This window comes from Salvia miltiorrhiza, chromosome 8 (assembly GCF_028751815.1).
Source record: "Salvia miltiorrhiza cultivar Shanhuang (shh) chromosome 8, IMPLAD_Smil_shh, whole genome shotgun sequence".
Lineage (NCBI taxonomy): Eukaryota > Viridiplantae > Streptophyta > Magnoliopsida > Lamiales > Lamiaceae > Salvia > Salvia miltiorrhiza.
In genome coordinates, this window is record NC_080394.1 from 2,701,998 (window position 1) to 2,717,454 (window position 15,457).

Here is a 15,457-nt window from a genome sequence, read left to right on the forward strand (position 1 = left end):
AAACTTGGGCATATACCTAAGGGAGGGAAGGTTCGCAAATTCTAGGGGTGTGTTTGCTTTTTTATCCTTTTAAATAGACAGATAATTATCTAGTACTCCCTCCGTCCCACGAATTTTGACACGTATTCTTTTTTGGGCCGTTCCACCAATCTTTAACACATTTCCAAATAAGGTAATAATTAGTCCAAAAATAAGGGGTCTTAATTACATTCTCTCTATTACTTTATCACTTTTATACTTTATTACTACACACTTGAAACACTAATCTACAACTCCTTAATTCTTGTGCCGAAACCAAACGTATCAAGATTCGTGGGACGGAAGGAGTATAAAATTATAACACCCTTTCTTATGTATTGCCTAAGTGAAAAGGTGCTATCCCAAATTTTATACCATCTTGCCGAATTATTTATTACGTTAAAACAAACGAGATATAAGAAGGTAAATGAAATTTATCCCTTCCTTATACCTAAAAGCAAACACACACTATGAAACGAATCACACTCATAGAAAACCTCAAAGTCTCGACAAAATAGGTAGCCAAGATAAATGATCAAACAAGTTCAAAATTAATCAATTCATCAAAGTAAATGGTAGATTAGCTCGAGTTATTTTTATCGATATATGATTTATCCCATCAGTACTCAATAATCAATTCCCACGGAAAAAGACAGAACCAGAATTGAAGAAACATTCTTGGGTGGTTAATTAACAACATTAATTTCTTGGAACAATTTGAATTTAAAAAAAAAAAAAAACACACACACACACACACACATTAGTTGGGAGAAGAGAAGAGATGATCTAACATCATAGGATTATCATAATCCCAACATGGCATGATTAAAAATACAGTGGCAATGTTGTTGAACTTCTTGCATGCATTAAGCTATTGATACAATACTGTTCTTTCTTTTTCAGTCAGCTAATAATTCATTTTCATGTAAGCTTGGATAACACAAACAAATTCATTTCACCCTCTGCACAAACTGATGCACATTTGCTAACACAAACAAATTCTTCCTTGATTATAATATGATCACAGACGCAATCGTGGCGATAAACAGTAACTCTAGAATGTTCTTCTTCTTGATTGATGAGTTCACCTGTGTTGGAGCAATGGCTGGTCCGTGGCACGTCGTACACAGGTCAGGATTCCCAGATACCCTGAAACGAATAGTTTATAATATAATAACAGAGAAAAAATTAATTTTTTGAGCGAATATAATTATAAGTGGGATAGAGAAATGAAAATATTTTTTTTTAAATCAAAAGATAGATAATTGTTTATGGGTCACATTGACATTTGATGTAAATAATGGTTTTTGTGATAGAAAGTGAACTATCAAAATAGGAAGTCCAAATAAAAAAAAAATGTGACATATCGAAGTGGAACAGAGAGAGTATTAGAATAGAAATATAAGTTCGTCCACACCATGCACCAACAACGTTATTTCCTTAACTTGGCACACACGAATTTAGCACTCAACTATGATAAGAAGCTAGAAATATACATATGTTGGAAAGAAAATGAAGAGGTTATTTGTAAGTAGGGTTTGGCTAATTAACTTACATTAAAATTAGGCCTTTTTTTGTTGACAAGGAGGCTGGTACGGTGCCGTTGAACTGATTATTGGCAAGATTCCTGCATGAAAAAATTCCAAATTATTGCTAGAGGAAAAAAATGTGCTAGAAAATCTAATTTAATAATCCATTAATGGAGTTGGAGGGTTTTTTAGAACAATAATTTAGACTAATTAATAAGTAATGTGCATCCGCAGGATAATTCTTGGCCCAAGTTAATTAGTGTCCTACTTTTGCAAGCCCAAAAATATAATTTTCAGCCTATTTTAGTTTCGAGTAAGCCTGCAACTCTTAAAATGGACCGAATTTTGTTCTGCGGATGCATTATTTATTTGTCATAATTTTCAAATCAATCTAAGTTACTATCTTAAAAAACTCGCTAACTCGCCATTTCTCGAACGACATACAATATTTTGAGGTTGGGTAAAGTCCCAAGAAAATCAGGTATAGGCCCTCTCAAGCTGTTGTTGTTAAGATTTCTGCAAATCGAACAACATTATTAATTATTAATATATTTGAAGGGAAAATATATCTATAAATTGATTAGGAGATGTAAATGTGTAAGAATCACATACATTGTTTGAAGAGCATCCATGGATTTGAAATCCGGAAGCAACCCAGACAGGCCGTAGCCATCGAGAATCCTGTAAATTGGGAAAATCAAAGTTCATCAATAAAATGGCCTTAGGCGAAAACGAAAAAATGAGCCCTATAAGAAATAATGATATCATTAATCAACTTTATTATGATAGTAACACACTTGTATCACTTGCAATTCAAAAAATAAATATCCAGGATCAATAGTATTCTTTTCTAATAAATTTAAGATTAATAAATACTCCCCCTATCCACAAAGACTGTGTGTTTATTACTATTTTCGTCCGTCCACAAATTAAGATTCTATGTTTTTCTTTTTTAGAAATCTCCTTTATATTTTAAACCTCATTCACACTCAATATTTACAAAATACACACCCTTTACTTTTATAATTTGGTGGGCTCAATACTACTCTTTAACACTAAAATCAAATCTTTCAACTTTTTAAGAAAACGCGTGCCCTCCACTCCACCACACACTTTTTGTGGACGGAGTGAGTATTAAATTATACTTCATCCATCCACAAATTATCATTTGCTTAATTTTCTTTTTTCGTCCGTCCATAAAATATCTTACTTTTTTTTTACATAATCCAACTATCACTTGTAAGTATTTTCACATATTTACACATATTACCATCAACGGACCGACTAGCTATCACAATTTTTTTCTAATTTTTGAGACCACTTTTTAACTCACGAAATACTTAACTAACTTTTCTTAAAACTCGTGTTCACTTCAATTTTCCCGTATTGGAATTATTTTTACAATTTAAGGGGGCCTAAGCCTTTGCCCCTTCATTGGTGAAGAAGGGCTGGCCTTGTTCATCAACCATATTTCACTCTGAAACAAATAAGAGCAAAAAGAATTTGTGGATAGAAATCATTACAGTGTTGTTACTCGAGGAATAGGGTCAAGATTGCATTTGATCCAATCCCATGTATAAGGCGCAGGCAGACAAGGATCGCCGCTCCAACTTTGTAACACACTAAATCTTTCTTGCAGTGAAGCTAAGCCTTCAACTGAATCACCAAAAAAGCAGGGAGGTTGATCAATTTAATCGAGTTTAAATTTTTTTTAGGCCACTAGTCACTAATAAGTACTCCCTCCGTCCCGGTCAAAGTGGTGCACTTCTTTTGTACACGGAATTTAAGGAAAATAAGATTGTAGTGTAAAGGTGTGTAAATGTGTGTGAGGCCACATTGTTTGTAGTGTAAAATTATTACCAAAAAAGGAAATGCACCACTTTCGGTGGGACAGCCCAAAAAGAAATACGCACCACTTTCGGTGGGACGGAGGGAGTATTTAAAAAAAAATAAAAATTGGATCATTTAATTTTCAAATTCGGCGTCTGTGGGCCACATTTGAATCCAATCAATCTATTTTGAATTATATATGAGGCAAAATATGTGCTAAAAATAAAATGACATACTTCTGTAAGCTCGAAAAAAATTGGTTTGTTTTTTCCAACAGTATTTAGTTGGATTTTGGCTAAGTTTATTTTAAAGAACTTATAAGCTCCAAATAAGATATTTAAAGAGCTTAGAGAGAAACTTTTTGTTAGAGATAGAAAATCGAAGTGAGATGAACTGAGATGGTATGAGAAAATAATCGTTATGTATAAGATTTTTAAAAAATGAGTAAGGGTATAAGAACTTATTTTCTTGGAAGCTTATATGTTCTTAGAGCTTATAAGTTGTTTACAAACTTATTTTGCCAAATATTTTGTAGGAGATTATAAGTTGTTTTGAAGAGCTTATAAGCTCAGCCGAACATCCTGCAAGATAGTGGCAAAAGAAAAAAAAGAAAATTATACTCAAATGAGACATTAAAATCAACACATGTTTGCATCAACTCAAAATTTCTTACCATCTTTCTTGTTGGTGCCATTGGTTAACTTGTCGTCTGAGATTCGGAATATCTCCAAAGCATTGATGAGAGGTGGGAGTGTAGAGACATTGGTCGGCACAAGTGAAACTGTGGTATTCGAGGAAACTGTAATGTTGCTCACATACATCTCAGCACAGTCTCCATAAGGAGGAATGATTGGTTTCGAGGAGGACTTGTTATCATTGAAAATTCTGAACGACCGGTTCTGGCCTGCTCCGAGCCGAGTCAGCTCGGAGAAGTACAAGTTTATGTAGACATTGATTTTATATGAAGGAAATCCCATCAGCAATTCTATGCTTCCATTTGGGGTTGTTGCAGTGATCGCATTCTTGAGCACCGCAACCGGCGGACGTTCACTCGCCGACGTCACATCACTAAAGGTCGCGTTGCCCGAAACTGGGATCGACCCGTTTCCATAAACTCCAATACCCCATATTCTGTCGTAAGGATCGTCCGGGAAGCTGCAAAGGAACTCATGATTTCAAGAATAGTCGATAAGGGGGTTGAACTTGTAGTAATATAGCGTTTGAAAGTACTTGTACGGGGATTCGAGGGTGGTAGCTCTTGAGCTAAATTTTTGTTAGGTAGTTTGTACAGTTTATTTTTTGTGGCCAAGTGGAATTTTAATGGACTTAGGATTAGGGGTCAGTCACTTGTTATAATAAATATTACCTCCATCCATTATGAGTATATAACAATTATCCGATTTGGTGTCCACAAAGAGTACAGTACTTTCATTTTTTGGGCATGACTCAACTTTTTCTTTTTAACTACAACCGCTCATTAAATGATATAACACTCAATTCAAGTATAACCACTTATTTCTACTTAACATCTTCAACCCATTTTTCTAAAACTTGTCCACCAAAAGTTATATACTCTTGGTAGACGGAAGCAGTAGTTAGTTCACTTTCGAATAATAAGGGTGTGTTTGCTTTTTATCCCTCTAAATGGAGAACAATATAATGAGGTATAAACTTATCACTTAAACTGGGGACCACATTTGTTATATCTTATTTGGTTTAAAGGATAATATATTTATCCGCTCCTTATAAGATAGTATAAAATTATATCACCCTCTCTTAGGTATAAAATTATCCATTTCCCAATGGATTAGGGGCTACCCGAAAAATTATACAACCTATCCGAATTTTTTTATACATCAAAGCAAACGAAGTATAAGGTGGTAAATGTAGTTTATCCCTTCCTTATACCTCAAAGTAAACACACCCTAAGTATATTGAAAGCACAAAAATTAACTAATTTTAATTATTAATAGTTTACAATCTTAATTAAACACAAGAATGAACTCAAACTCAAAATTAAAAATTAATTAAAATAGAAAAATAAACAAAAATAACACAAATTTAATAAACTAATATAACATAATATAACATACCAATACAGAATATTAAGCAATTAACATGGATGATAAGAATCATTAAAATAATGTATTATGTTCTATCTATATATTAGATGTTCAAATAAGAATTTTTATTTAAAATTCGATATCTACAGTGGATGCATCATCTGCAGCAGGTAAGTTCAAATCTTTATGTGAGCCAAAATTTCATTATTTTCTCATTTTTTCCAAGTGCAGTAATTTCACACACGTCAATACAATATTATCAATTTTCACAATATTATCAATTTTCACGATAACCAACTCAAATCCGCCCCTGCATGACTTTTCATAACAATCTGAATAAAGAAGCTAGATCAAATTGGGATATACTCCTTTTGTCCCCCAAATAACTTTCTAAAAGGGTGGGGCACATGTTTTAAAACAAAATTATTGAGTGTATTAAAATTGGTGAAAAAGTATTATAATTAATATTGAAAGTGATAAAAATGTGTTATATATAGTTAGTTTTGAGAGTGGTGAAAAAGTGAAAAGTAAGAATAAATAAGACATCATTAGCGGTGGGATAGTATCCCAAAAAATAGATAGATAGTTATTTGGAGGACGATATATATATAAAAAAAAAAGATAAGAAGTTATTTGGGGAACGGAGGAAGTAAAAAAAATTTAATACCTAAAATAGGTATCTGAGCCGAAAGCAACCCGTCTCCGCCTGAACAACGGATAATCGTCGTCGACATGGTTATACATGTCCGACTCCAACCTGCGTATTTCGAGAGCCGATATGAAGGGGAACTGCTCTGCCTCTGTCTGAACAAGACATACGCTAATGGAGTCCCTCTTCATCACATAAATCACTTCATAGTAGTAGTAGTGCTCGGTATCATTCGACGTCTGGACATCAGTCCACATGTTCCCATCGAAGCTGAGAGCAAAACCGGGAGGCGAATTCTTGCCGTCGTAGTTCCCGTAGTAAAAGCTTGCGCGTACAAGGACACGCCCCGGCTTCACCGAGCCGATCTCGTAGCAGTTCCTGTTCCGCGAGGTGAACACGCGCAGGGTGTCCCATACGTGGGAGAGGGAGTATAGAGGCTTGACGGAACGGGATTCGCCGCTCTTGACGTATTCGTCGTCGCCCACCCAAGCGATCCCGCTTTCATCTCGGTACGGGAGCGATGATCCGCAGTCGATGCTGAGGAAAACTGCAGCAACAAATCTGAGATATTATAGCCTGAAAACAGAGGAAAACAGAGTTGTTGAGGATGAAAATGGAACTCTACCGTCAGCTGATAGAGAGAGATTAGTGCATAGCGATAAAACCAGAGAGATTATGAGCCAAGGAGAAGCCATGCCAAGATTAATGCCCACGAAAATTTGAGAAATAACTCATTTTATATGTGAGATAATTTTCATTGAAAAGGACAGAACCACAATGGAGAAACATTCTTTAGAGTTTTTTCTAGGAAGTAGAGATGAGAAAAAGAATAAATTATGGTAGAAGAATAAAATTGGTGTATAATTACATGAACTTTATTCACTTTTTGCTATTTAACATGAACTTTAAAACCTAGTTATGAATACATGAATTTAATCACCGTTCAATTTTTAACCCGTTTTTTTTTTATATCTAGCGAGATTAATGTCAATATGTCAAGATTAAAATGAGCTGACAAAATCAATTATTCAATGTTTTGAGTCCAACCCCTCGACGAGCTCGCATAAGCGCCCGATGAGGAACCCATTGATGTTGGCTATGAAATTCTCAAATCTTAATGAACAAAATTATGAATTTGGTAGTGGAATCCCAAAAATCTTAATGAACGTAAGTGTGAAATTTGTAGACAAATTTTATATCCTTCACTTTATAATTTTGATTTTAGGTTATTGTCCTCTAATAAGAAACAGTGTCATCGTATCTCGGCGTTGATTTGTCTATGTAAAGATTCAGGCATTCCAGTTCTGAAATGGTATACAGCATTCAAGTAAACATGATATTAGGGTGTCATAGATATATTATATAGGGTTATTAGCATGTAAATACACAAACTTTTCTCACTTTCTAAAATTTAACATGACTTTTATTTTCTGTCTACAAATACATGAACTTAGCATTTTTTCTGATATTTGACACAGAAAAAAAAAAAAAACCTCTATTTGCAAGTGACGTGTAGGCTGGAATACATAACGTGGGCTACAAAATATGCACTTGAATATAGTAGTTGTATTCATTATTTTGATTGGAGAGTGAATGGCGTGGTATTATGGCCTTCTCGTCAACAATAAATTAGATTTTTTTCTTGTCAGTGTCAAAAATAAAAAAAAATGCTAAGTTCATGTATTTGTGGCCATAAAATAAAAGTCATGTTAAATTTCAAAAAATGAGAAAAGTTTGTGTATTTACACTTTACATTTTTTTTCTTAAAACCTGTGCCGCCCCCAAAGAGGAAGCTATTTCAGGGACGGAGATAGTATAATATTACGGATATCATAGATATATTATATACTTAAAAAAAAAAATCACCACCGACAAATAAGTCTAAGTGGAGATAAGAACATATCCTCTTACATCATAGGATTACAATCTCAACATGCATGCATGCTACGATTCTATAAAAAAAACAAAATAATTACTGCAGTCAGTGGCGGATCCAGGGGGGGCTAGGGGGGGCTTCAGCCCCCTCCCAATTTTTGAGTTTTTTTTTTTTTTTTTAAATTATAGATATATATATTTATTATTTTGTTTTATATCTATATATATGTGTATATAAATAAAAAAATACAAGAAAAAATATAGTAATACATTATTTATGGTATCCAACTATCCATATTAATTGCTTTTCACATTGAGTTGTTACATTTATAGTATTATTTTTATCATTTTTTCTTTCTTAGTTAATTTTTAATGTTAAATTTGAGTCAATTCTAAAGGTAAAAGTAAAATTACTAATTACTAACAATGAAAATTAGTTTATTTGTTTAGAAGATGAAACATTTTTTTTTAAGAAAAATGAATAAAAGTACATTTTTATATGCTTTCAATCTACTTGATGTTGAATTAATTGAATTGCGAACAATTATCTTATTATATTAAGTGATTGTTGAAAAAATGTATGAAATGAAGTGTACGGAATGCTAAAAAAAAAATTGCTTCGGGGGCTCCCGCCCCCGAACCCCCGTGTACATATTTTCAAGCTCCGTAGTCCAATAGATTCAGCCCCCCCTAACATTGAATCCTGGATCCGCCCCTGACTGCAGTTGAACTCTTCCTGCGCTACTCTCATACAAAAATGTTCACTCTTTTTCAGCCACGCTAGAAAATCCTCATCTATGATCAAGACTCGTATATAACAAATGTCATCTGCATTTAGTCAATGCCAACTGATGTGTGCATAAATTCTTAAACAAACCTAGTCTCCAAGGCCAAAGTCTTTGTTCGAAAACAACTTGTCATTTTTGCTCGAGGTGAACTGGTAAAAGCTATACAATTTTTTTAGTTGATCGAAAAAAAAAACATAAATAAGGAAAAGTATACAAACTAAACTTGGGCATATACCTAAGGGAGGGAAGGTTCGCAAATTCTAGGGGTGTGTTTACTTTTTTATCTTTTTAAATAGACAGATAATTATCTAGTACTCCCTCCGTCCCACGAATCTTGACACATATTCTTTTTTGGGTCGTCCCACCAATCTTTGACACATTTCCAAATAAGGTAATAATTAGTCCAAAAATAAGGGGTCTTAATTACATTATCTCTATTACTTTATCACTTTTATACTTTATTACTACACACTTGAAACACTAATCTACAACTCCTTAATTCTTGTGCCGAAACCAAACGTATCAAGATTCGTGGGACGGAGGGAGTAAAAAATTATAACACCCTTTCTTATGTATTGCCTAAGTGAAAAGGTGCTGCCCCAAATTTTATACCATCTAGCCGAATTATTTATTACGTTAAAACAAACGAGATATAAGATGGTAAATGAAATTTATCCCTTCCTTATACCTAAAAGCAAACACACACTATGAAACGAATCACACTCAAATACTCAAAGTCTCGACAAAATAGGTAGCCAAGATAAATGATCAAACAAGTTCAAAATTAATCAATTCATCAAAGTAAATGGTAGATTAGCTCGAGTTATTTTTTTCGATATATCCCATTCGCTCTAATCAATTCCCACGGAAAAGACAGAACCAGAATTGAAGAAACATTCTTGGGTGGTTAATTAACAACATTTCTTCGAACAATTTGAATTTAAAAACACACACATTAGTTGGGAGACGAGAAGAGATGATCTAACATCATAGGATTATCATAATCCCAACATGGCATAATTAAAAATACAGTAGCAATGTTGTTGAACTCTTCCTGCATGCATTAAGCTATTGATACAATAATGTTCTTTCTTTTTCAGTCAGCTAATAATTCATTTTCATGTAAGCTTGGATAACATAAACAAATTCATTTCACCCTCTGCACAAACTGATGCACATTTGCTAACACAAACAAATTCTCCCTTGATTATAATATGATCACAGACGCAATCATGGCGATAAACAGTAACTCTAGAATGTTCTTCTTCTTGATTGATGAGTTCACCTCTGTTGGAACAATGGCTGGTTCGTGGCACGTCGTACACAGGTCAGGATTCCCAGATACCCTGAAACGAATAGTTTATAATATAATAATAGAGAAAAAATTAATTTTTTGAGCGAATATATTTGTAAGTGGGATAGAGAAATGAAAATATTTTTTTTAAAATCAAAAGAGAGATAATTGTTTATGGGTCACGTTGACATTTGATGTAAATAATGGTTTTTGTGATAGAAAGTGAACTATCAAAATAGGAAGTCCAAATAAAAAAAATGTGACATATTGAAGTGGAACAAATGGAGTATTAAAATAAAAATATAAGTTCGTCCACACCACCAACAACGCTATTTCCTTAACTTGGCACACACGAATTTAGCACTCAACAATGATAAGAAGCTAGAAATATACATATGTTGGAAAGAAAATGTAGAGATTATTTGTAAGTAGGGTTTGGTTAATTAACTTACATTAAAATTAGGCCTTTTTTTGTTGACAAGGAGGCTGGTACGGTACCGTTGAACTGATTATTGGCAAGATTCCTGCATGAAAAAAATTCCCAATTATTGCTAGAGGAAAAAATGTGCTAGAAAATCTAATTTAATAATCCACTAATGGAGTTGGAGGGTTTTTTAGAACAATAATTTAGACTAATTAATTTAGAAATTATGACAAAAAATTTTGAGCATGTTAGAGTAGGACACTAATTAATAAGTAATGTGCACCCGCAGGATAATTCTTGGCCCAAGTTAATTAGTGTCCTACTTTTGCAAGCCCAAAAAATATAATTTTCAGCCTATTTTAGTTTCGAGTAGGCCCGCAACTCTTAAAATGGACCGAATATTGTTCTGCGAATGCATTATTTATTTGTCATAGTTTTCAAATCAGTCTAAGTTACTATCTTAAAAAAAGTTACTATCTTAAAAAACTAGCTAACTCGCCATTTCTCGAACGACATACAATATTTTGAGGTTGGGTAAAGTCCCAAGAAAATCAGGTATAGGCCCTCGCAAGCTGTTGTTGTTAAGATTTCTGCAAATCGAACAACATTATTAATCATTAATATATTTGAAGGGAAAATATATCTATAAAATTGATTAGGAGATGTAAATGTGTAAGAATCACATACATTGTTTGAAGAGCATCCATGGATTTGAAATCCGGAAGCAGCCCAGACAGGCCGTAGCCATTGAGAATCCTGTGAATTGGGAAAATCAAAGTTCATCAATAAAATGGCCTTAGGCGAAAATGAAAAAATGAGCCCTATAAGAAATAATGATATCATTAATCAACTTAATTTATTATGATAGTAACACACTTGTATCACTTGCAATTCAAAAAATAAATATCTAGGATCAATAGTATTTTTTTTCTAATAAATTTAAGATTAATAAATACTCCCTCTATCCACAAAGACTGTGTGCAGTGTTTATTACTATTTTCGTCCGTCCACAAATTAAGATTGTATGTTTTCTTTTTTACAAATCTCCTTTATATTTTAAACCCCATTCACACTCAATATTTACAAAATACACACCATTTACTTTTATAATTTGGTGGGCTCAATACTACCATTTAACACTAAAATCAAATCTTTCAACTTTTTATGAAAACTCGCATCCTCCACTCCATCACACACTTTTTGTGGACGGAGTGAGTATTAAATTATACTTCCTCCGTCCACAAATCATTTGATTAATTTTCTTTTTTCGTCTGTCCATAAAAAATATCTTCCTTTTTTTTTTACATAATCCAACTATCACTTGTAAATATTTTCACATATTACCATCAACAGACCGACTTTTTTTTTTTCTAATTTTTTAGACCACTTTTTAACTCACGAAATACTTAACTAACTTTTCTTAAAACTGGTGGTCGCTTCAATTTTCCTGTATTGGAATTATTTTTTACAATTTAAGGGGCCCTAAGCCTTTGCCCCTTCATTGGTGAAGAAGGGCTGGCCTTGTTCATCAACCATATTTCACTGGCAAAAAATAAGAGCAAAAAATTTGTGGATAGAAATCATTACAGTGTTGTTACTCGTGGAATAGGTTGAAGATTGCATTTGATCCAATCCCATGTATAAGGCGCAGGCAGACAAGGATCGCCGCTCCAACTTTGTAACACACTGAATCTTTCTTGCAGTGAAGATAAGCCTTCAACTGAATCACCAAAAAAGCAGGGAGGTTGATCAATTTAATCGAGTTTAAATTTTTTTAGGCCACTAGTCACCCCATCCCGGTTAAAGTGGTGCACTTCTTTTGGACAAGTGATTTAAGGAGAATAAGATTGTAGTGTAAAGGTGTGTAAATGTGTATGGGGCCACATTGTTTGTAGTGTAAAGTTATTATTAAAAAAGGAAATGCACCATTTTCAGTGGGACAGCCCAAAAAGAAATACGCACCACTTTCGGTGGGATGGAGTGAGTATTTTTTAAAAAAATTAAAATTGGATCATTTAATTTTCAAATTCGGCGTCTGTGGGCCACATATGAATCCAATCAATCTATTTTGAATTATATATGAGGCAAAATATGTGCTAAAAATAAAATGACATACTTCTGTAAGCTCAAAAAAAATTGGTTTGTTTTTTACAACAGTATTTAGTTGGATTTTGGCTAAGTTTATTTTAAAGAACTTATAAGCTCCAAATAAGATATTTAAAGAGCTTAGAGAGAAACTTTTTGTTAGAGATAGAAAATCGAAGTGAAATGAACTGAGATGGTATGAGAAAATAATCGTTATGTATAAGATTTTTAAAAAATGAGTAAGGGTATAAGAACTTATTTTCTTGGAAGCTTAATTATATGTTCTTAGAGCTTATTTTTGGAGCTTATAAGTTGTTTACAAACTTATTTTGCCAAATATTTTGAAGGAGATTATAAGTTGTTTTGAAGAGCTTATAAGCTCAGACGAACATCCTGTAAGATAATGGCAAAAAGAAAAAAAAGAAAATTATACTCAAATGAGACATTCAAATCAACACATGTTTGCATCAACTCAAAATTTCTTACCATCTTTCTTGTTGGTGCCATTGGTTAACTTGTCGTCTGCGATTCGGAATATCTCCAAAGCATTGATGAGAGGTGGGAGTGTAGAGACATTGGTCGGCACAAGTGAAAATGTGGTATTCGAGGAAACTGTAATGTCGCTCACATACATCACAACACAGTCTCCATAAGGAGGAATGATTGGATCCGAGTTGGACTTGTTATCCTTGAAAATCCTGAACGACCGGTTCTGGCCTGCTCCGAGCTGAGTCAGCTCGGAGAAGTACAAGTTTATGTAGACATTGATTTTATATGAAGGAAATCCCATCAGCAATTCTATGCTTCCATTTGGGGTTGTTGCAGTGATTGCATTCTTGAGCACCGCAACCGGCGGACGATCCCTCGGCGACGTCGCATCACTAAAGGTCGCGTTGCCCGAAACTGGGATCGACCCGTTTCCATAAACTCCAATACCCCATATTCTGTCGTAAGGATCGTCCGGGAAGCTGCAAAGGAACTCATGATTTCAAGAATAGTCGATAAGGGGGTTGAACTTGTAGTAATATAGCGTTTGAAAGTACTTGTACGGGGATTCGAGGGTGGTAGCTCTTGAGCTAAATTTTTGTTATGTAGTTAGTACAATTTGTTTTTTATGCTCAAGTGGAATTTTAATGGGCATGATTAGGGGTTATTCAATAAATACTACTTCATCCGTCTTATAAAAACATGAACATTTTGTCGTTTTGGAGCGTTTTACAAAAATATGAACATTTCTATTTTTGTACACTACCCCACCATAATATCTTTACTTTTTATCTCTACTTTTTCTAAAGTGGAGTCATTTTTTCCACCCACAATACACTTTTATCTAACATACAATTTTCATGTTTTTGTGAGACATAGAGGGTACTTTCATCCACAGTATACAACAATTATCGAAAAATTGGCGTCCAAAAAGAGTATGGAGTACTATTTAATTTTCTTTTTTGAACATGACTCTACTTTCTCTTTTAACTACAATATCACTAATCTTTTTATGATCTCACACTGAATTTAACCATAACCACTTATTTCTACTTAACACACATCTACCAACTATTTTCTTATAATTTTGTCCACCAAAAGTTGTATATTCTATTTCTAAAATTCAACAATAAGTATATTGAAAGCACAAAAAGAACCATCTTTATATGTTAAAAAAAAAATGTTTCATCTTAAATTAAAAATAAACTGAGCTAAACAATTAACTCAAACTCAAAATTGAAAATTAATTAAAATGGAAAATGGACAAAAATAACACAAATTTAACAAACTAGTATAACATACTACTACAAAAATATTAAGCAATATACATGGATGTTAATGATCATTAAAATAATGTATTGTATTCTATTTATATATCAGATGTTCAAATGAGAATTCTTATTATCATTCCCACTCATTCGATATGAAATCTACGATGGATGCATCATCTGCAAGAACCTAAGTTCAAATCTTGGAAGGAGAAATTTTTTCATTATTTTCTTCCGAGTGTCGTTACTTTTATAGCGAATGCAGTAACTCCACAATGTTCTCAATTTTCACTATAAAATGCGGTTTTCACTATAACCAACTCGAATCCGCCCCTGCATGACTTTGCATAACAATATGAATGAATAAGGAAGCAAGAGCAAATTGGGATATAGAAAATTTTAGTACCTAAAATAGGTATCTCCTGAGCCGAAAGCAACCCGCTCCCACCTGAGCAACGGATAATCGTCGTCGACATCACTGTACATGTCCGACTCCAACCTGCGTATTTCGAGAGCCGATATGAAGGGGATCTGCTCTGTCTCTGTCTGAATAAGACATACGCTAATGGAGTCCTTCTTCATCACATAAATCACTTCATAGTAGTAGTAGTGCTTGGTATCATTCGACGTCTGGACATCAGTCCACACGTTCCCATCGAAGCTCAGAGCGAACCCGGGAGGCGAGTTCTTGCCGTCGTAGTTCCCGTAGTAAAAACTCGCGCGTACAAGGACACGCCCCGGCTTCACCGAGCCGATCTCGTAGCAGTTCCTGTTCCGCGAGGTGAACACGCGCAGGGTGTCCCATACGTGGGAGAGGGAGTATAGAGGCTTGACGGAACGGGATTCGCCGCTCTTGACGTATTCATCGTCGCCCACCCAACCGATCCCGCTCGTGTCTCGGTACGGGAGCGATGATCCGCAGTCAATGCTGAGGAAAACTGCAGCAACAAATCTGAGATATTATAGCCTGAAAACAGAGGAAAACAGAGTGAAACAGAGGAAAACAGAGTTGTTGAGGATGAAAATGGAACTCTACCGTCAGCTGATGTAGAGAGATTAGTGCATAGCGATAAAAGCAGAGAGATTATGAGCCAAGGAGAAGCCATGCCAAGATTAATGCCCACGAAAATATGAGAAATAACTCATTT

At 34.2% G+C, this 15,457-nt stretch overlaps 3 protein-coding genes across 3 annotated transcripts; all 3 read right to left on the reverse strand.

Moving 5' to 3' along the window:
* Positions 1–804: 804 nt before the first annotated feature.
* LOC130999977 (putative leucine-rich repeat receptor-like protein kinase At2g19210) lies at positions 805–6,853 on the reverse strand. Its single transcript, XM_057925691.1, has 8 exons — positions 6,715–6,853; positions 6,108–6,636; positions 4,051–4,532; positions 3,071–3,203; positions 2,160–2,228; positions 1,992–2,063; positions 1,574–1,645; positions 805–1,167 (listed from the first exon to the last, which is right to left on the reverse strand). Exons 1-8 carry the CDS (start codon positions 6,782–6,784, stop codon positions 1,029–1,031), a joined length of 1,566 nt encoding a protein of 521 aa, XP_057781674.1. The 5' UTR covers positions 6,785–6,853; the 3' UTR covers positions 805–1,028.
* Positions 6,854–9,790: 2,937 nt separating this feature from the next.
* LOC130999978 (putative leucine-rich repeat receptor-like protein kinase At2g19210) lies at positions 9,791–13,832 on the reverse strand. Its single transcript, XM_057925692.1, has 6 exons — positions 13,042–13,832; positions 12,058–12,190; positions 11,158–11,226; positions 10,989–11,060; positions 10,499–10,570; positions 9,791–10,098 (listed from the first exon to the last, which is right to left on the reverse strand). Exons 1-6 carry the CDS (start codon positions 13,343–13,345, stop codon positions 9,960–9,962), a joined length of 789 nt encoding a protein of 262 aa, XP_057781675.1. The 5' UTR covers positions 13,346–13,832; the 3' UTR covers positions 9,791–9,959.
* Positions 13,833–14,708: 876 nt separating this feature from the next.
* On the reverse strand, positions 14,709–15,415 carry LOC130997124 (uncharacterized protein At1g24485-like). Its single transcript, XM_057922386.1, has 2 exons — positions 15,346–15,415; positions 14,709–15,247 (listed from the first exon to the last, which is right to left on the reverse strand). The coding sequence occupies exons 1-2, from the start codon at positions 15,413–15,415 to the stop codon at positions 14,709–14,711; spliced, it is 609 nt and encodes a 202-aa protein (XP_057778369.1).
* Positions 15,416–15,457: the final 42 nt, after the last annotated feature.

Coding starts and splice junctions, on each gene's coding strand:
- LOC130997124 (XM_057922386.1), bottom strand. CDS start 15,415: ATGGCTTCTCCTTGGCTCATAATCTCTCTGCTTTTATCGCTATGCACT. Junction 15,248..15,345: donor TCTCTCTACATCAGCTGACG/GTAGAGTTCCAT, acceptor TTGTTGCTGCAG/TTTTCCTCAGCATTGACTGC.
- LOC130999978 (XM_057925692.1), bottom strand. CDS start 13,345: ATGGGATTTCCTTCATATAAAATCAATGTCTACATAAACTTGTACTTC. Junction 12,191..13,041: donor TGGCACCAACAAGAAAGATG/GTAAGAAATTTT, acceptor TTGGTGATTCAG/TTGAAGGCTTATCTTCACTG. Junction 11,061..11,157: donor ATGGATGCTCTTCAAACAAT/GTATGTGATTCT, acceptor TTCGATTTGCAG/AAATCTTAACAACAACAGCT.
- LOC130999977 (XM_057925691.1), bottom strand. CDS start 6,784: ATGGCTTCTCCTTGGCTCATAATCTCTCTGGTTTTATCGCTATGCACT. Junction 3,204..4,050: donor TGGCACCAACAAGAAAGATG/GTAAGAAATTTT, acceptor TTGGTGATTCAG/TTGAAGGCTTAGCTTCACTG. Junction 2,229..3,070: donor ATTCCTCGAGTAACAACACT/GTAATGATTTCT, acceptor CCCAATTTACAG/GATTCTCGATGGCTACGGCC.